At 41.6% G+C, this 26,174-nt stretch overlaps 1 protein-coding gene and 1 long non-coding RNA gene across 2 annotated transcripts in view; one reads left to right on the forward strand and one right to left on the reverse strand.

The window, feature by feature from the left end:
• Nucleotides 1-3,623: 3,623 nt before the first annotated feature.
• LOC311191289 lies at nt 3,624-6,002 on the forward strand. Its single transcript, XR_014617272.1, has 4 exons — nt 3,624-3,742; nt 4,192-4,264; nt 4,850-5,099; nt 5,333-6,002. It is a non-coding gene; the product is annotated as an uncharacterized lncRNA (long non-coding RNA).
• Nucleotides 6,003-10,881: 4,879 nt separating this feature from the next.
• PRSS12 (serine protease 12) overlaps nt 10,882-26,174 on the reverse strand; it is a gene marked incomplete at both ends in the record, with an annotated part of 40,770 nt that continues 25,477 nt past the window's right edge. The window contains 5 exons of the mRNA XM_084263434.1: nt 10,882-11,189; nt 12,916-13,196; nt 19,289-19,411; nt 21,382-21,460; nt 22,088-22,293. Coding sequence (XP_084119560.1) covers nt 10,882-11,189; nt 12,916-13,196; nt 19,289-19,411; nt 21,382-21,460; nt 22,088-22,293 — 997 coding nt within the window. The remainder of the gene's footprint in view (nt 11,190-12,915; nt 13,197-19,288; nt 19,412-21,381; nt 21,461-22,087; nt 22,294-26,174) is intronic.

A 26,174-nucleotide genomic window follows, 5' to 3' on the forward strand; every position in this document is an offset into this window, starting at 1 on the left:
CCATGCCATTCAACATCAACATGTGATTATGAGCAGAAAGTGGCCGTGGGGGGAAGGAGGTGCACACAGAGCCTGATATGAAATCACTTAATTATTTGAGCAAACATTCCTGAAAATACTGTGATATTTTCCCAGTTCTACTTGTGCAGAAAGAATTAGTTTAAATGATTTGCAGACTTTCTTGTACAGAATATTCTTTTTCATTGCTTAAAAATGTGAAACTTCCTCAGGAAGAAATTAAATAGATATTTCAATGTTTATAGATGTAATACTCTTGTCATTCACATTGAATGAAAATTGCTGGAAACATTTTTCTCCAAGTTTTTTAAAATAAAATAGATATTATTCTGATAGTAGCATGGTATCTGAAGTGCAACAATAAACTCTGATAAGAAAATGTAGTGCTGTGTGGAAGTGATTTTTATGTTCACAAAAGTTGTCCTTTCCCGGGTTTGTTAGCAGCTACTGCACCTTGACACTGAGCTACAACACAATCCAGGAGCATGGGAGCAGCACGAAATGTTTTCAGAAATGAAAAATATTGCATGCTCTCTCTGTGAGTGACAATTACTGCTTTATGCAGCTGCTTGTCTTACTGCCTTTGCTTCCTGCTTACTTTTTATTTCTTGTGCCAAAAACTGCTCATGTGCTATGGAAACACTTCCAGAGCTTGCTATTTTTACGATAACAGGCTTTATCAAATTATTTGCCTCGGGGATTCAGTTGTGCCAATGCGTCCACAGGCATGAGAAAACCTTTCTTAGGGGAAACCTCTAAAGATGGTATGAAGGTCCAACAGAATATTCCTGTCCTCAACAAATTCAGAACAGAATAGAAAAGTGTACGATCTAGCTGGGCAAGAGCTGCTTCCTACCTTCATGGAGGTGCTGAAAATAGGGAGCCTGTATTAACAAAATGTTCTGTACGTTAGGGAGAAAGGATGCAACCTATAATTTAGAAGTCTAAGCTTCTTTTACAATATCCATCTGTGTAATCTCTAATAATAATAAAAGGGGAACAGTAAAGTAACAGGTACTAAGGAAAGGGGAAAGATCCTTGCTACAAATAACACCGGCCTGACCTCTGTCTCCAATTTATCTGCTTCTATTGAATGTTTCTTTTCAGTTTTTCCTGTCCCAAAATCCTTAGTGCTCAAAGGCAAAAGTTACTTTTTTTCTTTCTGGACCACATGGATGAAGCCAGCACAACAGTCAGCAACAAAGGACAAATCACAGGAACAGGAAAGTAACTAACAGCTGAAACTAAGGGCTAAGGAAACCCGAATGGAGGAGGAATTCAGGCAAATTAAGGGTGATGGATGTGAAAAGAATATGGTGATCTTGAGTCTTCACCACTCTGTTTTCTGTCAGGTTCTTTCTTTCTTTTTTAATACAGTATTTTCTTTCTTCACGTCCCTTTTTCTGCTCTGGTCTTTTCTTTCTCTTAAGAAACTGAGATGGGGAATAAGGCTCCTGTACTTTCAATTGCTCTGATGTCTATCTGCTGAGAAAAGACGTCAATCTAGTAGCACAAAGTCATTATCAGATCTCATAAGAGGTGAGAAACAATAGTGGCCAGGTTAAAACCATGGGTTAAGGGCTCAGTTCAGAGCTGGTACAAATCCTGTAACCTATTTTACTCAGATCAAATAAATGGTCTCTTTTCAAGAGATGATGAGTCTGCCTCGATTGATGAGGATTGGGTCAGGGATGAATTAAGCTGTCTGGACATCCATAAATCCATGGGTCTTGACAGGATGCACGCAAGGGTGCTGAGGGAGCTGGCAGAAGTCATTGCTAGGCCACTATCCGTCATCTTTCCTAAATCCTGGAAAACAGGAGAGGTGCCTGAGGACAGGAGGAAAGCAAATGTTACTTCAGTGTTCAAAAAGGGCAAGAAGGAGGACCTGGGTAATTACAGACCAGTCAGCGTCACTTCCATCCCTGGAAAGGTCCCTGGAGGTCCTGGGGGGCAGCAGGAGGACCATGAGCCAGAAATGTGCCCTTGTGGCTAAGAAGGCCAATGGCATCCTGGGGTGTATTAGAAGGGGGGTGGTTAGTAGGTCGAGAGAGGTCCTTCTCCCCTTTTACTCTGCCCTGCTGAGACCACACCTGGAATACTGTGTTCAGTTCTGGGCCCCCCAGTTCAAGGACACAGAACTCCTTGAAAGAACCCAGCTCAGGGCCACCAAGATGATGAAGGAACACCTTCCTTATGAGACGTTGAAGGAGCTGGGTCCCTTTAGTCTGGAGGAGATTGAGGGGTTCCCTTATAAACCTTATTAATCTTTATAAACATGTAATGGGTGAGAATCAGGAGGATGGAGCCAGGCTCTTCTCAGTGATGACCAGCGATAGGTCAAGGGACAACGGGTGCAAGCTGGAGCAGAGGGAGTTCCATGTGAGCATAAGGAGGAACTTTTTCACTGTGAGGGTGACAGAGCCCTGGGACAGGCCCAGAGAGGTTGTGGAGTCTCCTCTGGGGACATTCAAACCTGTCTGGATGTGTTCCTGTGCTATTTAGTCTGGGTGATCCTGCTCTGGCAGGGGGTTGGACTAAATGATCTTTCGAGGTCCCTTCCAACTCCTAACCTGTGACTCTGTGAAGACACTCCGTCCTACTAAGTCTCCCAGTACAGCTCCTTTCTTCAGCTGCATTCTAACCTATTTACTCCTGTATGAAAACCAAGACCAAAATAGAAAAAAATGTATTTTTTTTGCATAACTTCCCATACAAACAGTACATCATACGTTATCGGTATAGGACTCTGGAAGGAAAACACCCAATCTAAGGGCAAGAGTCTGTTCTTTTATGCATGAGGCAGAGCAGAAATGAAATTCCTGAACACCAGCTGGGCAAGGTGAGACCTACTGAGGTCACCACACAGGTGGGAAAGACTCGGCTCAGGTCTCTCGTATGATCCTAGCAGCAGCTTCGTAACTCTACACTACTGCCTGGCAGTCAAATATTTGAAGCAGCAGTGTTACATCATAATCACCTGAAAATAGTGAAGAACACTCAACGCAGCAGGGATGTCTTAAATAATTTCCATTTTATCCGGGGGGGGGGGGAAGGTAAGGAACGCAGATACTAAAAGAGGAGCCAAAGGGCAGCTTCCCACACTGTGTTGCTCAATCACCTCCAGCCTCTTCAAAGCCTCCACAGCTATTCCAATATAAGGTCATACCGCGGGAGGGGAGCGAGCCCGGCTTTCAGTCCCTTGGCTGCCCTTGTTCAACGGCGCCCAGCCTGAAGCAGCCCAAACCCGCGGCCCGGCCTTTATCCCGGACTCGGGACGCGAGCTGACCTTCACCAGACCGCAGCTTCCGCGGCCATGCCCGGCCCATAACACCCGCCATGGGCGGAGCCTGCAGGCCCTGCCCTATCGTCACGCAATTACGCCGTCCTAAGGACAAATGAGGTTCCTCCGGCCGTTACCCAGTCCCCACCCTCGGGGTACGGCCCCGGCGGGCGTTTCTTCTACGGCAGCCACGCGTTCCCGCCGCCGCGTGGGCTCCGGTCTGCTGCCGTGGCCGCTGTCGGCGGCCCTTGGCGAGAAGGGGGCACGGGGGGAAGGAGGGGCGGCGGCAGCAGCAGCAGCAGCAGCAGTAGCAGCAGAGGTGCTGCCGCCGAGCGGGCTGGCGCGACCGTGGGGCGCCGCGGCGGGCTCCTGTCCACAGGCGCTGTGGGATTCGGCGGAGCTGCCGCGTGGAAAAGAGGAGAGGAGCCGAGCGAGAAGCGGGTGAGCTCCGTGATGAGTTGAGGGGGGCATGGGGTAGGCGCCGGGGTGCGGGAAGGGGGTGAAATGGCGGCGGGGCCGGGGTGGGGGGAGGGGAAATGGCGGCCGCCACGTGGTGGGGGTGGGAAGGGGTGATCCATGACTCCATGGGGGCTGCCGCCGTGGCTGTCTCCCTTCCTAGGCATGGAAGAGCAGTTGCTTGCTAATTGGCAAAACTTTTACCCTTTTGTGGGTATTAGTCGTTGACTGTGGCGAGCTACAGGCCGAGTCGGCCGAGGTGTGCGGCGGCGTGGGGCTGGCCTTCCCCCGTGCCCTCCTTCCCCCTCTCCCCTGCTTTTTGGTAATTTGGTTTTGTTTCCTCTACCCCCCCCCCTTTTTTTTTTTCTTCGCCAATAAGCGATTAATGTTTTAACACGTTCTTTTCTCCCCCCCTCCCCCTCCTTCCTGCTCAGGAACGCGGAATCCGAAGGTACGGAAGCGCTTCTCTTGCCGTTGAAGATCTTCCCGCCAAAACTATGTGACTGGGTACGTGTTACGTAATAATCTCGTAAAACTGAGGCTTTGGGCGGGAATAATACCGATTTGATACCTTGGTTTGGCGACTAGGTCTCAGAGTCTTGTCTGTCGAAATCGAGGTCTAGGCTCGATGGCTGTTAAGGCACGCTGTGTTTATGTGCCTGTGTTTTATCGACGGGAAAATACAGCCGCCTGTGTGAGTCAGTGTGACAGGCAAGCACTGGGCCTGGGTGCAATCGCGTTAGTTAGATAAAATGGAAATACTGCATTACGATAAAACATGGTACTGGCGCTTTTGGCTGCCTAACCGGGGATGTCAGAATCTAGTGCTGCCTTGGAGGAGAGGTCTGTGCAAGAGGAATATCTTAATAAACGTGTTTCTGATTTAATTAAAATGAATTCTAAGTAATCGGCTACTGCAGGAGCAGATGGAGTTTCAAGTTAATACAAAGAGCCTTGTTTCAGAGGGGGTTACAACTCAGAAGGGCATCATATTGTAATAAACCGTGTATAATCAATTTGTTAATCAAACCGGTAGACGGTTAAACTATGTTAACCTTTGTAACCTAGTGACTAAGCTGTCTTTAATCGCAGTAGCCTGTTCGGCAACGCCTATAGTCATCCCCTGTTAAGCAACGATTGCAGTAACCGAGATACGGGCTAAGTAAGCAAAATGTTAAAGTCCTGGTTGCCTTATCAAGAGGACAAAGCAGAGGAAGACTACTGTCTTCATCTCTGACCACCAAAGAGGAAAGAAAAGGCCCCCTAGCAACGAGAAGTAGAACCAAAGAAGCAATCAGAGGAAGCCACTTCAACCCGGAGTTTGCCCCGGAACTAAAAGACTGTAAGAGGACTCTGGCGGGGGTGAGGCGCATGCCGTTGGTAGAGTGGAGATTCCCTGGCTGCCCAGTGCTGTTTGCCTGCTTATTGCTTGCTCAAATAAGTTCTATTAGGATGCTTTTAAATGAGAGTGAACAGTTTAGCACTGCTGTTTATAACAATATTATTCATTGATGTTTGCTGTTTTGTACGTGTTCCTGGTAGCAATATTAAACTGCTTTCAACTTGTTTTTACAGGGAAAAAGCACTCTTCAGTTGCGATGACGGAAGATGTGGCTAAATTTCACATGTGAATTCTAGGAGTAGCTATGACTAGAATTTTTAGGTTTTACTTAGGCCATGGGGTTGATCTATCTAACCTTCTGAAATTGATGCCTTCTGCAAGCAATTACATTTCTGGTTATCAAGCGGAGATAGCAAAAGCTAATTTTAGGCTAGGTCTTAATCTCCCTTTAGCCTCAACAGTTTTTTTTTAATTCAGACTTGGAAGTCCATCTCTCATCTCTGCGAAGAGGGGCTGGAATGTAGTTTGCTGTGCCTGAAATTAGACTTTAACTGCCTCTACACTACCTGATTTTGTGCTGCTTTCAGAGATTTGCTGCTAATCCTATCTTTAGGCTCTCACCAAGTCTTAAGCAATTACAGTAATGCTCAGTAGTTTAGTGGATAACGCTGCACTCCTGTCATGGCTGACTGTACTGCAGTATTACTAAATCCCAGTAACTTGCGCCTTCAGTGCAAATTCTGCTGTTCAAATGTGTTATAAAGGTTGCTCCAAGGAATACGTGTGTACTGCGTAAGCTGAAGGTAAGTTCGTGAAGTCTAGAAAATGTTTGTGAAATGCATATTCATAATTTGAATACATATGCCAATGTAAAACATTCAGATGTATCAATAAAGACACATCAACTTGAACTGCAAGTGTTGCTGCTTCTGACAAGACTATTGATAACCAAGGCTAGACCTGCACTCGGAACTGCTGACCCATGCCAAGTCTGCCTGTTGGTGGGATACAGCACATGGTATCTGGGCCTCACATTTGTGACCCTCATAGGCACAAGCTGTGGCTGTGCTGATGCATTGTCTGGGAGCCATTCCAGAAGTTGCATGATTTCAATCAGCGGTTGCTGTTGGGGGGGGGGGGATGGTGCCTCTGATTTGCTGCTCCTTCAGTCACAGCTGCTCAGAGTTCTTTTATTTAATCCATATTCAGTAGAAGAATATAACAAGTTCCAGTAGATGGAGAATCATTTCAGAATCAGAACAGATACATATTTTACTTGTAAGTAAATTTACTGTCTTTGCTAATACCTGTGGCATATTGAAAGGCACAGACTCCAATTGTGGTGGGTTGAAGACAACTTTAATAACAACTGAGCAAACCTTTACACCCGCTCATGGCTGATGCAGCAGCCTCGAGTCAGGTTTCAGAACTTTTCATTAATCTAAACCACAACATTCCTGTGCAGAAGGTTGTCCCACCCTAGGGGACTCCTGCTGTGTAGGAGTCTTTTCCGTTTGTACCTTCCTTTACCATGACAAAGCACACCCTGCCACCTCCCTGATGAAGTACACACCAATTTACATCTAAACCACCTTTCCTGTATTTTTCTCTTGCTTTTGCAGATGTTCTTCAACAAGCATAACTGTCTTTTCTAGGGCCACTCTCCATTTCCCATAAATCCCAACAGTTCTGGTATAATCTCTTACAGAATATTTTCCAGATAATAAGGATTTTCTTTGCAAATTACTGCAAACTGGAAAGTAAGGAGGACTTTGAAATTCAGACTTAGAAATAGAATCTGAAGCTAGGTAGGACTGAGATCAGTAGGCAGTGCTATTACTGCGGAGTACTTGGCAACTGAGGGGAGGTTTCCTGTTTGAAGTGCATGGGGGCAGAATTGTAGACTTGAATTACATCCTGGATTAGATCTAAGGAAATTACTTCCAATGGGCGTGTTAGTCATACGGAGGAGGCTGGTGAGGAGATCAGGGGGCTGTCACAGGAAACCTGGTTTTGTTTTTTTTTTTTTTTCCGACTTGTACATTTCCTGCCATTGCCAAAGTATGGCTGAATGTATATTCTCTCTGGAGCTATAAGTGGTGCTACACCTGTTTAATGGCTGGTATGTGATGACTCTCCTTTTAAACAGATCTGTGTGCAATGCTATCACATGGCATCTTTACTGCTTAGGATTCCAAGTTTGTGGCTGCCAAGACTGGTAGCCAGAGACGAACTGAGTTTTCTTTTATGAGTGGACTTCTGTAATAAGCTTTTAGAAAACAAACACGTTTACAAGTTTGGGTTTTCTGGGTCTAGGTTTTAGTATTACACAGATAAGGTAGTTTGATGTGTTACCCAATTCCCTTGACTGTTGACTGCTACTTTTATCAGACAGCAGTTTAAACTATTTTAACAATTTCAGTGTATAATAACTGAATTGTCTTGTTTGTTTGGTATTTTGTTTGTTTTTACAAGTTGCCCTTTGCAAACTGACTGCTCTCTCTGCCTCCCATAGCAGAGGATCCTTTCCTGTGAAACTAATTTTGTAGAGGACGGTGTAGCTGTCCTGCCAGTCGACTCATTGTGAGCCAAGTGATGAAGTCACTGGGATTTCCCCCTGAATAAATTGGCCTGGTGGCTTGACCTGGCCTGCAGGTTAGATCTGTGAAGATTAAACTTCGAGTTCTTTAATAAATGTTTAGTGCTTGCAAAGATAAAACAGTAGGTTTGAATCAAGGGAAATAAATTAGTTTTCAAGGTTATCGTCAAATACAAGTGTGAGAGATAATGTTGGTAGCTCCTCCTAGTTTTGAGTGCTCAGTGGAGTTACATAGCCTTTCCTAAGACCAAAGTTTTCCATGAACATCCAGTCACATGCACAGAGGGCAGTGAAATCCATTTTCCCTCACTACTTCAGTACAATAGAGGTATTCTTACAAGATCTGGCTTTTCATCTCCATCTGGAAAATGGCTTGCTTTTCATGATTTCTCTTAAAGTTTAATTCCTGTTTTTGGAACAACTGTTCACCTGTCTTTGCAATCTTCCTGGAGCACCTTAGCTCTTACCTTTACAGAAGCTCCTTTTTCTGCACCCTGACCTATCTGTAGTTATGTCTAGTATCTTAACAGCTCTCCAACTTTCACCCAAAACAGGTTGGTGGTTTTTGATATTTCTTTTTTCTTTACATTGCTACAAAGGTAAATACAGAACAAACTTCAGTCTCCTGAGAAAATGGCCCAAAGCTTATATGCTATGAAGAAAATATTCTCAAGAGCCTTCCTTTTAACTTAAGAAAGCTCACATGAAGTTTACCCAGCTGGCATTCCTGCAGCATCCACTTACACGTTATCCACAGGGTTAACGTATAAAAGGTAACAGCGTGGCAGGTTTTATTGCATACATTTACATCATCAGGCTCATTGAACAGAAACCACAATGCTGTAAGACAAGAGAATTTCATTTTATGTTAGAAACTGGAAAGGCATGCTCTCTGCATTAAAAGTGGTGTGATATTTCAAAATGTGTTCAAGCATCCTGTTAAACTACTAGCTACTGTACTGAATCTATATGTTTACATTTAGTTTGCAGACTTAATTCCCTCCCATCCCCCACTACCAAGTATTGTATTCCCATGGTGCAGCATCTAAAAGAAAGTTTCTTTCCCCTGTACACAAATCTGGCATTTAGTGCACTGTATAGTCTTCTTCAGAAGTCTCAAAATAAGGGGTCTTGTATAGCCAGCTTTGATGGTACAAGTAGGCATATTGTGACAGATTTACTTGCCCTGTAATTAAATGGGCTGTGCATAAGTAAAATTTAAACATTTTTAAAGTTCACTAGCAGAGTGTTTTACACAGGTCTAAGAGCAGGTTGCCACAATATGTTTTTTCATTGATTTAAGTATTTCATACAGTTTCAAATAGTGTGGAATTACAGAAAACCAAAATACGTTAAAGCACCTCATGTACTAGTTTAGCACCAGTTCCAACAAGATATTTGGACTACACGTGACTCTGGAAACTAAGCTTGAGGTTGCAGAGAAATATGGGCCAAATCTTCAACCATGTGGGCTTCTGCAATCCCCACTTTTGTATGCAAATTGCTTTGTCTTGGATACTTGTTGCAACACCAGAGAGACACAAGACCATATAGAAACCAAGGGCTGCTTCCTACTTAGAGTGTGAATGCAAGGTTCCCACGTTGTAACACTGTCCTACCTAGAGTGTTAGGGGGTAGGGAACAGGAAAATAGTCACTGGTGGTCACAGTTTGCAGAGTCACTATGTGGTGATGTGTATCTGCCGTGCTTGTCACACTGGTGCATTTCATGGCCTCCAGAGCTCTGTTTCACCTTTTCAAGAGGCATGTCTGTTAATGCAATAGGTAGGGTGCACATGCAGCCTTCAACAGGGATGGCAGAGGTAGCCATGAACTTTACTGTCTCGCTGGTTGAAGGTATTTTGAGGACTGACACTGTTACTGTTGCACTAAGGTGGCGATCACTTCCTGTGTTCTGTGTGGGAAGTTCAGTGGGGTGGCCCTTTCTAAAAGGGTAATAATTTGTCTTGTACAGGAAGAGTAACTTTTTATCAGTGCAGTTTTATAGACTGTCAAGGATTTTATAGTGTGGGGAGCAGTGTTTATAACAGGAATAAAATGGAATCAAGATGTGTCAATACTTTTGAAGTCACTGAAAACCATCTCTTAACTTTCCTGTAAGTTAAGTCTGAATCAGTGTTGCAACTAAGCAGGGAAGAATTGTCTAAATATTGATGTGTAGAAAACAGTAGCTTGAGACTTTACAGACAGGTTTTGGCTCAACATCTCCAGTATTTGCATTATACATACGTACACCTTTGTCTTGCAGTTTAACAGGCTCTCGGTGTTCCTTGAGTAAAGGCCCTCCAAAACCAGCAATGGAGAGGATTAGGATGTTTGTTAGTCTGATACTGTGCTGACAGCTAGTGGCGAATATGAAAAGTAAATTCTCTCTGAAACACTGTATCTACTAAAAATGATGAATTTCAGAAAGAAGAAAGATGATACTTACCTAGAGGATAGGAAATAAGAGGTTGATTGGTTTTGATCTGGCTCTTGCAGCTGTGCAGGTTGGTTGTGGGGAAACTTAACTTCCAGTGTGCTACCGGTTTTATTTAGCAGTGTATCCAGACTAAGCTGTCAGAACATCTATCAGAATAGCTGGGATCTGATTATTGACAATTTATTTCTTTCTGATGTTTAACACATGCTCAGAATTACTTACCAAGAATCAACCTGCTAATCTCACATTAGCTAACAAAACATGAGTCAAAAGTAGAGGGCTGAGCGTAAGATTATAGGAATAATAGGAAAACAGTCAAGAACTGATCAAATAAAGTAGACTGAAGATTAATTTTGACATCTGTAATTAATTCTAGAGAAGCTTGGGAGCATAAATAGCTTGGAGCTACTACAGCCTTCCGGTGGCGGTGGATCTCATAGTGAACTCTCCAGCTGTCCTGCTCCAATGTTACTCTAAACTGGCTATCACTTTTCCCTTATCTTAGATACATGGTAACTTGTTCATGCAATATATATAATCTTCCTTAACACAGAGGGATTTTGTTTGGATAGTCCCTAACTGGAAAGGTTGTGTGTTTGGATTTAACAAAAAGAAAAAACACATGAATTGGGAAAATGTGTCTGTTTCCACTCACTGTGGGCCCCAGCTGTGCACTGTCTGTGCTTTTCAAGCTGTCCTGTCTCACACTTTGTTAAAAAGTTTGGTTTTCATTACAGATGTTCATAGTTTGGTCACACTTTTTATCCAGGGTACAAAAGATGATACTTTTGTGTAGACGCCTGGAGAATCTTTTACACCGCAGCCATAGCCCCAGGAGGTCACACCATACACAACCCAGCTTTCCCCTGGACGTTCACACATCAGTGGTCCACCACTGTCCCCTTGACAGCTATCAACACGTTGCTGTTCCTGGACGTTTCCTGCACAGAGCATTCTTCCTGTGAATCTTCTTTTGTAACGCTCTTCGCATACCCTCTTGGGAAGTAAGGGGATGGCAGCCTGTTGCAATGTTCTTGAATAGGCCCTTCCTGAAAAGAGGACCCAAATTATTGTCACATTACAGTGGTCAGTCTTGGAAACCTAAAAGTGATATAATCCAATTTTTGGTCTCAGTCCTTCAAACTGTTTTGTCATTAAACAAAAAGACAGACAATAAAACTAAATACTGAAAAAATAAACTGTGCACTAAGTAGAATGCTAAAATACTATATAGATATTCTCAATATGGAATAGATTTTTTTTGTAAATACTTTTTTAAGAAAAAAAAAGCTTAAAATTTAAGATATAATTTTATTGCTTGGATATTTCCAAGGCTAGAGGGTCATCTACAAGAATGTATGCCTTAATACTTAAATGGGGAACATTTTTGGGAGTTTTGAGCTGTAGAAGCTGTTCAGTTCTAGGGCACTAGTTCAAATCTAGTCTAACTCAGCCTGACAGGTCCTGCATGCTCGCTCAGCCTCCAAGTGGAACACCCAGGAAGCCATCACACCTACGTCCTGTAAGTGCATGCGACTTTGCTTGTCCCTTCAACCGAGGAGCTAACTTTTTGCTGAGCCCAAGTGTAATCTGGTAGAGATTCGCAGCGTCATTTGTAATCCTGGTGGCAATGGTTTCAAATTCGAGCACCAGAAGTTCTGCACCAACATGCAGAAGAACTTTTTCCCTGTGAGGGTGACAGAGCCCTGGGACAGGCTGCCCAGGGGATGTGGAGTCTCCTCTGGGGATTCAAGACCCGTCTGGATACCTCCCTGTGCAACCTGTCCTAGGGAACCTGCTTTGGCAGGGGGGTTGGACTCGATGACAGACATGGGCAGTGAATTAGCAGTTGTATTTAGCAAAATCCCACCCTACAAGTCTATCTCCTTTATTGGAATACAGTGACCCAGACATCTGTGCACAGATTTAATACATGTAAGGAGGAAGAACTGATATTTGGCCTCGTGACCTTGTCTCCTTGCCAGTTTGAGTCAGAGGAACAAAGGTGGTTGCTGTCTTGCAATGTATTCAGCACCATAAAAACATGAAAGTAAAAATGGTTATTAATTTGTAAAACATTTAAAGGACAAAGACCTTTGAAGAGCAAGAATTTTGCATTGATCTAAAAAGTAACTAGCTTGTTCCAGAAGCTGGATTATAGATTACATTGTGGCTTTTCAACATACTGTCAAAATTTCTCTCATTTAAATCTAATTTCTGATTGAAAATGTTAGTGGTAACAAGAGAGACTAAAAATGTCATTTGAAATTCTATTGGGTTTGTATTTTATAGCCCTTTTCCCTGCAGAAACAGTGTTATAAATAACCTTTCTAAAATACTCATTTTACTTACCTTAAAAACCTTTAACACACTGGAGCTGTTATGTTGTGAGGCAGGGGGTGACAAGCTGCTGGGCAGGGTGTGCCTGGCAACAAATAAGCTTTTCATTCATGCTTGTCAGTCTTAATGAGGCCATTTTACTGGCTGGTTCTGTGATTTAGAGTGACATGGTTAATTGCCACTTTTCAAACACAAGCTAACTTTGGTAAACAAAGTGTTGTCATTCCTGTTTAAGGGTCAGGAGAGAAAATAGTGCCCTATATTAAAATTGTTTGATTTTGGCTGTTTTCTTACATAAAATATTTGAGGCTTGGGGTTTGTTTTCTGTTGTTGCGGGGGGGTTTGTTTGTGGTTTTTGTTGGTTTGGTTTGGTTTTTTTCAATAAAAAGCCTTAGGTATCAAGATCGTGGATGGAAGGCATTAGAACATTCTTACCTGTGTCACCCCATCCAGTGATATAACAGTTGGGAGCAGTTTTCTGTGGTCTCTCCCTCCTTAATGGCAAACAAGCAGGTAAGACGTGGGTACTAAATCTGGCACACTGCTCCTCCGGCCCCTGTAGCCTCACTAATGCAATATCATAGTCGCTGCTGTCAGGCCTGTATTCTTTATGCATCACAATCTGTTGCACTCCAATTTCTTCCTCATACTCTTCTGGTACCAGCGTGTGATAGTCTCCAACTCGCACGGCATAGTTCCGAGTGTTGTTGCCATACCTGAGGTTGAGGTGAAAACAAATAGGGCTGGCTCATGCGAAGTCAGGTCCTGAGCATGCAAACAGGTTTGATCAGCACCTATATTGATCATATAATTAATGATACCTAAACTTCTTTTTTTAAAGAGTAAAATTCCTTTCTCAGATATTAGGTTGACATTCAAGTGTATCCTAAAGAATATAAAAAAGGTTCTCCTGAAGTTTAGGGCTGGGCTATGTTCTTTTCTCTGTATTTTCACAGGCAAGGCCATCTGCCGTGACTGGCACCTATCTCAAGGGTGCAAGCAAGGTGTGAATTATAGATGTATTCAGTAAGGGTAGCACGAACTACCAAAATGTAACATCACTGCAATGCTGCAAATAGTTACTGAAATGAAAACCGTGTTCAAACTTGCTTTGTAGACTGGCTGAGACATTCTAGAGACATTCTAGAGGCTTAGGTGTCTTGATAAAAACATCTTATATTAAATTAAATTATAATAGGGAAAACAAAGCTTATGTTCATCACACACACTACTGTCAAAGAGACAGAAGACATGTAAATCTTAAGACTTGTTTTATAACTAGTATGGCCCCAATTTCTTTCACGTCACAGACTAAATGGTAGATGCCTTAGATATGATTACTGTGGCTGAAACAACATTTTCTGTCCATGACTTTGGAGATACTTAGATTACAGGACACAGTCCTCAGGGAAATACAAACAAGGTAGTACTGTTGGGTACATTTATTTATTTAAAAATCTAATTAAGCTAACCCAAATATTTTTCCTTTGACTTCTCCCTTTCCTTCATAGCCTTCAACAGGAAATTTGTTAATACATGCACAGAAAATACCCCATTCCATCACCTTCAAACCCATAATTAATGCTTTTTATACCCTCCACAATAGTGTATTTCTTAGAACTAGAGCTTAAAGATTTCTGAATTGGTTGCAGCAAGAGAAACTACCAAATCAACAGCAAGTGTATTGATCACTTAGGCCATCTCTTTCATGGACGCAGCTGTAATGTCGACTGAGAGAAAGCATGCTACTGTGGTATAGAATACTGTTTGAATACACTATGAAAACCAAACTAACAGACCCTGGTAGTTCATTTTACTGTATAAGTTAATCAATGCATTGATCCCCTGTGAAACTCTTGGAACAAAGGAATAAACCACCCAGCTATAGAATACTTTACACGCTGACAGCACAGCTCCTGTGCCCTCTGGATGAGGTCTGCGTAGAGGTGGGTGGCTGAGTGGTCAGGGTGCATGGTATCAAACAGTGTTTCATTTTTACAAAATGCATTTACAGAACAGATGTAATGCTCAGAACAAAAAGAGTGCACTAACACGGGGCAGGGGGTGTGGGTGTGTGATGTTACATGGCCAGCTAAGTACTTCTCTGCTGTCACTTCTTCCATGGGTGTGATTACAAACAGTACTGGCTGATACATTAGCCAACTTTGTAAGATGTATTTTTCCTCAGTAATTTAGAAAGAAGCTGATCTAGAAAGTACTTTATTACTATTGCAGTAAAATGGCTTTGTATTATATTCATTTGAACTACTCTAACTTACACGCAAAATCCCCACTAAAATAGATGGAAGAATTGTTTTTGTTTCTGATGTTTTAGATACATTTTTCTGCTCAAATTTCCTGTTTGCATGATGGTGTTCCACTAAAGAACCTCAATGATATAGCAACTTGAGCCTAAGTAAAATTATGCTGTTTCCTTTGCCAGTTCAACAATATTAAATAGTTTAATAATTTTTGTCATTGTTTGTAACTGTTGATCTCATCGCCTATAAAACTTATCATAAATAGGATTCTGTACTCTAGAATGTATTGCTAGATAATGATCTTGGAATGTTTCATAGTAATATTTCAACAATTTTTGCTATTCAGGTTTCCCATTAGAATACAAACGTACAGGATCATTAGGATTAAATATATTTGCCTGACATAATCGGACAAAAAGATTTCCAAATGGTCACTGAACATACGCTCTCATAATTTATAGATAAACCTTTGGCTGTGTGCAGCACATCACCTGTTAGTGATATGCTGATAGGATTAGGAAAGCTTTTTTGCGTTCAAAATATATTTGCCCATTTGAGTTAACCATTGTGTACATTGACATGCAAGTTTTGTGTAAAACCACAAACACAATAATAATAAACAAACACAATCACAGCACTTGCAGATGCGTACTATCAGTGGTGCAGTGGAAATCTGCCTCTCAACTAGAGAAAGGTAACTTTACATAGTATAAATCTTTTGCATTTTTTTTCAATGTAGTGGTTCTGCATAAGGCTATAGGCCTTATCCATGGCATAAGTTACAGAATTTACCATATACCTTATGCATTATCTTTAATGCAATTTGAAGGGGAAAGAGGTTGTGTGTTTTTTGCATACATTTTTTTTAAACCTCATGGAAGTCAGCTTACTAGAATCACAGATGTATTAGGTGTTTGCAATTTAGATTCAAAAAGAACATAATGCCTTCCAAAACCAATTTAATAATCACTAGAACTTGATTTTTAATTGTTTATTTTGATTTGTAAGCCTAAGCATGAAGTTGTTTATGACTAATGATGATTGCTCTCCTGTCAGCCATGTATCAGATAGTACAGCAGAAAGCTTGCTGCTTCTATTTAATGTTACATCCTTTATTTTGGCAAAAGGAACAGTGTTCCCTTTAATAGGTTCCTGCTATTTTTCTTCATTATGAATGATGGATAATTTATAGCTGAATAATGAGGAAAGGAGATCCAGGAAAGCTTATCTTAATTAAAAGTACTGATTTTAGATATTTAGTAGAATGAGAAGTGTTGCTTCTCATACAAAGGTATAATAGCAACAAGGCTTCTAGTGAGACACTTAAGGAGCTGTCTTTGCATAGCTTTACTGTATTTCTGTGCATGTTCACACACACAAAGCTTTCTTAAACTGGTTTTTTTTTTCATCTTAGGCAATTATATTTCTTCCCCTGTAGTAGTTGGCATTTGTCAACTGTGGAGTATTGTAATAGAGTACATTAAAAAAGCAAAGTAGTCTAGCGCAGGGGTGGCCAGTCTTCCTCATGTAAGTCACCTGTGACAGAGCCACCACACACACATCACTGTGAGTGCTTCGTGGGTGGAAGCTGTTGTTGCTTTCCGGGTATTGCCCCCCTGTGGGATGGCTGTTTTGGGCATTCTTTAAAGTTCTACTGCAGTCTGGCAATGTTTGCCTTAGCACCTCCTGGCAGGTTAATTTCCCAGCCAACTGGAGGATGGATTAGTCATCAGCTGCCATACTATACTGTCCTGCTGCCAGTCAAGTAATGTACTGACATTGAAGGCACACCTGATTTCATGTCATCATTCATGATGAGTTTGAGAAAACAGCATTGTAATTCTGGTGTCTACATTGGTTTCTGGTGTATTACTAGGTGTTTTGTTGCACTGTGCCTCAGGGTCCCTAGTTCTCAAAACAAAATTGCCAAGACTGTGCTGAATTATACATGGGTGTTCAGGAATGCCTAAAGAAGCACTTAAATAAAAGTTATGTTATTATTTTTATAATGTTCAAGTAACACTGTATTTCCTAAAATTACATCATAATCATTACAATATCTTTTTTGTATGACTCATATTTCTAAGTATTTTATATGTGGAGACCTTCAAATTCCCAGTAGTTCTCAAAACTACTTGTTAGTAAGATTGATGTATTATGAGATTTTTGATCTTAAATTAAATTATGTGTCTATAAAATTACAAAAAACAGTAATGCCGCTATACTACTGGTAAACAATTCCCATCATCATGCATAAAATTGTATTTAATTTTTATCCATAGTATAGATGAGACCACTTTTGTTACTTAAGCAGCGTCCCAATTTCCAGGATATGAGAAATGATATACTGCTCTTTCTCTTGTCTGTGTGTGGAAAATATGTAAAGAAGGCACTTGATCTATAGATAGCTCTTGGAAACCTAGCCCTTTAGAATCACCCTGAGGTCATGAGGAAGTTCAGCCCGGTCTGTCCAATGCCAACTTAGAGCTAAAGGTGCCCTCTCTTTTACAGTACGCAGAAGCGCATCCATAGGCTGTTGGAATTGCATGCTTAGATCTCAGTGGCACAGCTGTAAATGCAGCATCGGGGCAAAACGCTGCTTTGCTCCGTGAGACCAGGCTTTAGGGGAACCTGCACCAATCTGGAAGTATCACAGTGCTGCAGCACGGTGCGTTGTAGAGAGGTGGGCGATGGTCTCTTCAGCCAAGTGACAGGTGATAGGTCAAGGGGAATTGGCACAAAGCTGTGGTATAGGACAGGAACAGTTGGACTTGATCTTAAAGGTCTTTTCCAACCTCGTGATTCTGTGCTCATCAAAGTCTCCAAAATGGGCATGCTTTGGCAGCAGATTCAGTACTGACTTCGGGCTCCAGCTATGTAAGGACACGTTTGGGAAGAACAGGCAATGCATTCTGTGGGGAGCGCTTACTGTAAGGATGCACTGCAATTGGAGCAGCACAGCAGATAGTAACGTGCTTCACCAAACATGGTGAAAGCCTTCTAATAAGGGGAAGAGTTGGGTAATTATGATCTTGATTTGCGCACTGAAGAGTTAAGTGGCTTCCTATCACCTCCCTTTTTCTTTCCTGAAAGAGGGCCTCTGAGGTAAAACAGCAGAAAGGACTGCCTTGTTTTCAGGCCTTTAACCAAAGGCTTTTTCAAGAGCTTAAGTTGCATCCTTAGTAATCAGCATAGAGATGATGAACAGGGATCTATTTTCCTTAAATTTTGATGATAGCAACTGGAGTGCTTTTGTAATTCTGCAGAAACCACTGAGACACCAGTAGAGGTAGGCAGAAATTTTATTGAGTTTGACCATTTCATCTTGAAATACTACCAAGAGAAGTCCTCCATGACTTTCAGGAAACATGAAAATGAACAGCTGTGTACCTGGCACTAAGCAAAGGAAATGGTTTCCATCCAAGTAAAAGTATATCTGACTCTTCTTTTTAGTTATTAGTGTGCTCAACATGAAATATTTGCAGCCCACTTGAGCAAATTCTAGTAAATGTGGTCAAAACTGCAATGCCATTCTTCTATGCTTTTATTCCAGTCCATACTGCAACCACCTTATAATAATGCAGTTATTGTTATCAGAAGCTTAAAATATTAGAACAACTCCCTTACTGTGCAAATTGGTGTTTATACTACAGGACCTTCATTGGCAGTGAGTTCCTGATGAATAACTGGAGAAGGGCTATCATAAAACCTGAATAGAAGAATCATCACGAACAGAGTATCTTTTTCTGCAAAAAATGGGAAGACATCTAGAAAAGCTAGATAGTAGCTTAATAGTGAGACTTGCAGAAGTTAGACCAGGTAGATCAAGTACAATTTACAGGGGAGTGTGAATTTCTAACCTTTGGCTAAAAAGGAGCTGAATTTGTCACAGTTGCCAGTGTCGGAGAAGTGTACCAGTATAACCACTTAGACAATTAATTGTCTTTAAAGAGACCTTTGTTTCAATGGCTGCAAAAGACTCCTTATGTACTGTAGGATACTGTAAGGCAGTTGCTCCAGCCTATTTGTGAAGAATTAGGAAAAGAGCTCTGTCTCACTAGCATCCAGTGTAAGGATTTACTTTCCTATCAGACTCAGCAAAATATGTAACAGTGCTTTTACCTAAAATGGGTTCATTTAGTCACTGCAGTGTTACAGTAAAAATGTCTGTCACTGCAAATAGCTGTCATTAGCAAAAAGAATCTGAAATATTAGAGTGCCTGTGTTTAATATTTGCTCAGCTGTGTTCACTGCAACCACAAGCTTTATTGGAACAAAAAGCTGTGCTAAAATGTCAGAGGTATGGTCTACATTTTTTCATGGAAATGCAGAATTTGTGAATATGAATCTTGTAACTGATGACACCCAGGATAATTTCAGTATATGAGCATTTTTTGTTTGGTTCTATTTGGAAGGAATGGACGTTGGTTGGTAGGTTTTTTAAAACTAAAGACCAAACCTTTGCAACAAGTTTTCAGTGAGCCTGAACTGGAATATTTTTGCCCATACACAGAATAAGTACACTTTGCTTCTGAAGAGACACTTACCTTTTAAAGCAGTGTGCAGCAGTGAGGACCCAGCAGCTGCTGATGAGAGTAGCACCACACAAGAGTCTTCCATCACCATGAGAGGATTTCAGTCTGATTGCTACCTGCCATGGCCAGCCGCCCCTACAGAGCGCAGAAGGCATTATGTTCAGAGTGCAACAATGAAAAAGGAAAGTGGCTTGTCAGCTACCTACCATGTAAATCCTGTTTAGCTTCTTTGACTGACATCGCTTTCAAACTGTTATTTATCAAGTAAGTTGAGAATACATTTATATTCCTACAGCACTCAGAATTCCATTTAACAATGGTCAGGATTACTTTATGAATTGTTTGGGCATCCAGCACTCCGAGTGCTTCTTCCCACTGTCAATTGTTTTAATTTTCCCTTCTCAGATTGCATTTATCATGCCAAAAATACATTTCATGGGTTCCTTGCCAAATACCATCCAAGTCAATAAAACAGAAATTTCCTGTCAGAAAGAAGGGAGTTTCTTGAAAAGCTTAAGCCAGAATCCTTTCCTGTCTGCATTAGTATTTTTGTCAGTTCTGAGTTGCTTGAAAAGGGAAGCTGGCCAACCAAGAGGTCTAAAGCAACTGTAGAAACTACACATAATAGATGAGTGCCTTTCTTCAGCTTGTGTTCATCTGTTTTAGGATATAGTTGCAGGCCTATGAAGACAGGATAGATTATTTTTCACTGGTTTAATAGATTAGCAAAATACAGAATCAGAGAGATGGGACAGAGATGCACCTTGAGCAGCAGCAACATCCAAGAATAAGCAACAGGTATGCTTAACTGTTTTCTGACTACTGACAACTTTTATAGGTATGCTTGTGTACAAGAGCTGCCCAGGAGTATCTAGTCCAGCATCCTATCTCAAAGTTGCCAGTGCCAAATACTTTAAAGTTAGGTGGAGGAACTTAATTCCCATAAAAAAATATAGTTACTTTTAGTTTTGGAAGATGGGTTTTATTATGGCTTTCCAAAATGGGGCAATTTGGACAGCTTTGGATTTCCTGGTATATGTTCTTTTTGAGCTTTGTCAGGCTCTTTGTCTTAATGACTTCTTATGACAACGAGTCCTTTCATACTCTTCATATGTCCGCTTTCTTGATTTTGAGGCATTTCTAAGTGTGCTATTGGATTTCTCTCACCTTTTTGCTCATCAAATGTCCCTGTTCTTATTTATTACAAGATCAAGTTTCTCGCTTTTAATTGTGCAATCCATTATTTGTCACCGTTTGATTTCATCCAGTGTCCTCTGTACACGTATTCTGAGGACATATAAAGCCTATACTTCTGATTCTAACATCTAGCAATAGAACTAGTATTCAGTTAATCTGATTATATTAACTACATGTAAATATTTCATTAAAAACTAAGAACAAAGTGTTAACAAAAAGCCAATATCATCATCAAGGCTTATTTTGCGACGGAAAGTCAGGTTTCGGGCAATGAATCATACTGGGCCTGTTCTTTGGTGCAGGTAGCTTTTTTTTTTTTTTTTTTTTTACAGAATTGTAGGGGTTGGAAGGGACCTCAAGAGATCATCGGGTCCAACCCCCCCTGCCAAAGCAGCTCCCTAGGACATATCACTCAGATAGGCGTCCAGGCGGGTCTTGAATATCTCCCATGATGGAGACTCCACCACCTCCCTGGGCAGCCTGTCCCAGGGCTCTGTCACCCTCACTGTGAAAAAGTTCTTCCGCATGTTGGTGCGGAACTTCCTGTACTCCAACTTGCAGCCATTAAAGACCTTGTACTCTATTCATCGCTGTCTTCATGTAGCTTACATCCAGATATCAAGATATCCTTTGAAGAAAAGTAAAATTATTTTGAAAATAAACCATTTAACCCTAGCAAAGACTAAACCCATAAGATTTTTAACTAATGCTGCAAGTATTTCTCAATGCATGTTTTTATTTCCTACCAAATTTGCATTGAATAGATTTCTGCTTCTACCTCATGACAAGCCAAAGGAAAAACAAACAAGAAACTTACAATAAAACCATAAATTAGGCAAACTGCTTATGCCAAATACATGTCTTAGAAGCTTTATATTCAAAATTATTTGTCTTTACCAAATATTTACCGTAAAGAATTTTTCCCACCAATTATTCTCTTTTGTCGACGATGTAGTAGCCTCAATCCACAAACAGAAGCAAGAGAATCTGGACCTGAAAGGGAGATGTAGACAGCTTTAAACTCAAAATGAAAAAAAAAAACATTTTGAGAGTTAACTAAAAAGAAATTCCTAACCACAAAGGCTGAAGTTACTGCATGTTTCATGGTAGTTTTTAACAACCAAATTTTGCCTCGGAAAATATACAATTCTCTCAGATTTACAAATTCTTTTTAGCTGAATCTTTTAGCTGAGCTTTTGACTGTGATCATGGAGCAATTTGCACATTTGTGCTCTGCTTCTCAAGTGTAGGATTCTTCTATAGCATTCTTCCTTACTTCATGTAAGTGGAAGTAGAGCTTGGCATACCTCATAGGCTGCAGTCCTCACCGGAAGATAAACTATACCTTGAGTAGCTATCTAGGTTTTTGCACTTTCATGTCCTTCATGGAACTTAAGAAACATGGCTGTCATAAACTATGGGAGACGAATACCCTGTAACATTTAAATAATCTTTATGATTCCTTTGCTGGCACTGCAGTAAGATCACACAGCGTAGACAGTGAGGCTCTCCCACTATTTATTTGTAGAAATCTTTTGAAATAACTGTTCCCTCGGGGGGGGTGGGGGGTGTCGTTTAAATCTGTCTCTTCTGCCACTCACAATGGGCATTCACCTTTATTGCTGTTCCCAGGGGTCTTCTTGCCTAGGTGGTCACAGATCACCCCCGCGTCCTCACTGTGGCGGCAGTTGTGCATCCCAATGTCCTGTTTAATGCAGTCTGCCAGGGATCTCTCATTTCCTGTACATTTCACGTTATCCACGTGGATCGGGCCTTTGCCCTCGCCAAAATATGCCATTGTCCTTGCTCTAGCCGGACCTCTGGAAACAGAATGTATTTTTTGAATGAAACAGTTTGAGGCATTATTCTGTGTTTTACTCAGCTGAAACATTTCAGTGTGATTAACAAAAGGCACTGAGATTTGATTCCAAGACTGTCGCTGATTCACTTGATTACAACTTTTCTTCTCATTGCCTCTGTTACTTTGGTATTAAGAAAAAAAGTAACTGTAACAATTTTGCCAGGGTTCATTAACGTTTAAAAAGTGGGTTTATGTACCTAGTTAGAAGGCACTATGCAAAGTATTTTACATTGTAACCCCCATTACAAATATCTATAAAGCAAAATATGTGAAAGCTTCTTTTTCATAATCTCTTTAATCCTGATATATAAAATGAGCAGCTGTGAATGCTAAAAATAATTTGTTCTGATCTGATTCCCAGAGAAAGATGGGCCAGTTAAGTACAGGGCACTTGCAGTGTAGTAGGAGCTATGATTTATCAATCCATTAGTTGTTAATAGTAATTAACATGTTTGGTTGTCATGCCATTATTGTAAAGCGCCCCATGGTTGAGCTCTAAAGCTGTCAAGGAGCTGGAGAAAGACCAACACAGTTCAGTCTCAGCACCCACCTTTTCCTGGAGGAACACAGCACTTTGTGCTTGTGTAGCATTTTTGTTTGTAGGCCTCAAGGCACTTTACCAAGAAGGCCAGTAAGGTAAAACTGTGTTTGTGTAAGTATCAAAAGTGTTTTAATGTTGAACTTAGGACATTTTATTACAGTTTGAAGTCCTGATGCATATAGCTTGTCTGTAGTGCCATGCAGCTTCAGCAGTGACTGCAGTGTCAGTTGGATGAATGGCCTCTTGTGAACAATGAACCTTTTTCCCAAATGCGGGATGAACAAATGCAGTAAGAAACCAATGTGACTGGTGTGTAACCATCTAATTTGGTAGCTTTATGATAGACGTTTACTTTTAATTACTTAGGATAATGAAAAATACATGGGGTTTTGTATACATTTTAAGCATCAGAAAGAAATGTAAGTGGGAGACCATCAAAATGGCTAAACAGATAAGTGGGGCAATGTTGTAGTTCTACATGGCTGGGTTCTGGTGGAGAAGGGGGGCTGCAGGGGTGGCTGCTGCAAGAAGCAGCTAGAAGACTTCTGCAGGCCCCACAGAGCAAACACCAGCTGGCTCAAGGCCAGAGTCACTGTTGACCAAGGCCAAGCCCAACAGCAACGGCCACAGTGCCTCTGGGAATCACAGTTAGGAGAAAAAATGCTAGCAGCTGCTTTTCACTGCCAGAGAAGGGAGTGAGAAAATGCAGGCACCAAGGCCAGGGAAGGAGGGGAGGAGGCACCCCAGGTGCCAGAGAGAAAGATGCCCCTGCAGACTGTGGAGAAAGCCATGGTGGAGCGGGTGTCTCACCACAGCCCGTGGAAAAGGCTGACCACACCTGCAGCCCATGGAGAGGCCCCACGCTGGAGCAGGTGAAGACATACAGGAGATGCTGTGACCCGCGTTGGAGCAAGCCTCTGCCAGCACTTGCAGCCCACGGAGAGAGACAGAGACACAGAGATGAGAGAGAGACCCACACCACAGCAGGTTTGCTGGGGGGAAGGCTTGTGACTCTGTGGAGACCAGGCTGGAGCAGTCTAGGCCTGAGAGACTGAGAGACATTCTATGATTTATGACTTCACCCATAGCAGTGACCCACGCTGGGGCAGCTGGTGAAGAGCTGAAGCCCTGTGGGAAAGGACTCACACTGGAGAAATTCGTGGAGGACTGTCTGCCGTGGGTGGGACCCCACATTGCAGCAGGGGAAGGGGGTCAGGAGCGCCCTCTTCCAACTAAGAAAGAAACCAACTCCTGAGGAACTGACCGAAACCGTCATTCCCTGCCCCTCCCCGTACCACAATGTGAGGGAACAAGGGAGCGAAATCATTGCTAAAGTGAAGTCTGCTGAGAAGGGAGGGGTGGGGGGAGGTGCTTTAAGATCTGCTCACACTTCTCATCACCCGACTCTGGTGTCACTGGGTGTGCAGGGCAGGGTCATCACTTAGAGATTTTCTTTCCTTTATTCTGTGCTGAGTCTGTTCTGCCCGTGACGCTGATTGTGTAATGATCTCTCCCTGGCCTTATCTCACTTCTCAGCCTCTCAATACATATATTTTCTACCCTGCCCAGATGAACAGGGGAGTGACAGAGCAGCTTTGGTGGGTGTCTGGCCTCCCGACAGGGTCAAACCACCATAGGCAGGAAGCCACAGCCTCTTCTAGGTGTGCCTGAATGACAAATCTACATAGCAGTTAAGAGCAATGTACTGATATTTTATTGTGATAAGAATATACTGAATACTAGATAACTAAAATATTGTGCTATATCGTAGGTTTCCATTTTAAAGGATATTTCATAATTGAATATTGTAAAGGACAATACTTCTGTGTATACAAAAGGGTAACTGCATTGCTGGAGTAAAGGAGGCACCTCTTTTTGTATCTCTTTTAATACCTGCAGTGTTGTGGAAGATAGCTGTGAATAGCATAAAGAGTCTGGATCCCTTCATCAGCTAGTGATTCTCTGTTGGGAGAATTTTGATTTGTCATACCATTTTCAAAGCTTTGTCATACTACAAGCATGGCTGGATCATACTCAAGGAATCCAGCCATCAGATGCCCATATCCATACAATTAAAACATGAAAGTAACACATACAGACTTCCTACTTTTTTAATTTGCAAATAGAAGGCCTTGTCTGTTTCGAATTTTTCTTGCCATGTATTGAAGGTTGTCTAAGTAGGAACGTTGGTTAGAATGCATGAATTGTAAAAAGCCAGGAAAGAGAAGCAGGTGAAACATTTGACAGAGATGATACCACAAGGTCATCTGTTCTTACAGTTTTTTTCATTTCCATGGCTAGAATGTGTTTACCAGATAATCCAGTTTCAAGTGACTTTGCGGAATAGTATATGGCCATCTTTGCTTAATGAGGTTAGTATGATTTAACTTGTCAGTCACAAGCAATGTGTCTCTTCTTGCTCCAAATATTTTTCTTTAGTGAATGATACTCCAATGACAGATCGCAACAAAAAATGTCTAATTCTCCAATACCCGTAGGGAGCAGATGTGTCCATACAGGTTATTACAAAATAGTGAGCCAGTACATGCACTTGTTGCAAATTCTCACCATGTTTTAGTATCTCTGTGTCAAAAAAACAAAGTTTCTGCTTTAAAGCATTGTTCTAAAGTTCCTCAGGATACTGATAACTACTTTGCTGTAAAGCACCACAGCATTAGCCTTTCCCAGAGAAGTATTTATTGTCATGTAGAACAGAATTGTCTCTGCAGACCTACTGGCTACTCAGAAGAGCATTGCCTCCATTGGCTTACCAGATAAATCTCAATGAATACACTGACATCTATGAGATCATAAATATTTTAGGCTAAGGAGATGTAGAGAGCCAAAGATGAAGGAGGGACCTTAGTGCATTATGGACTGCAATCATGCATTGGCATGAACTGAAAAAATGGATGAGAATGTTCCAAAGCAGGATTTTGTAAAATAAATGCACAGATAAGCATTAACGGTATGAATAATGTATGCAGGAAAAACTCAGTCCATTTTCCCAGTCTTTACCCTTTGCTTGCACAAGTCTTCCTTTCTAAGGCAGTGTTTTCTCCCATTTGTAGTAAGAAATATGTGAAATTTTTCCCCCAAGGAATATAATTCCTCAGTAGGAAGGACTTCAGAATTAGACATAGCATTGGACAGGGAGTTGAATAATACTGTTTAAGTCTGTGATCACTCCTAATGAAAACTGATGTCAGCTTCAGTACTAGGTGCTTTTTGAATTCCTCCCAGGAAAAGGTCATAATGTGTTTATTTCTAAGGAAAACATTCATCGACCCTCAAGCGCA

This window comes from Gallinula chloropus (assembly GCF_964237585.1).
Source record: "Gallinula chloropus genome assembly, chromosome: 4".
Lineage (NCBI taxonomy): Eukaryota > Metazoa > Chordata > Aves > Gruiformes > Rallidae > Gallinula > Gallinula chloropus.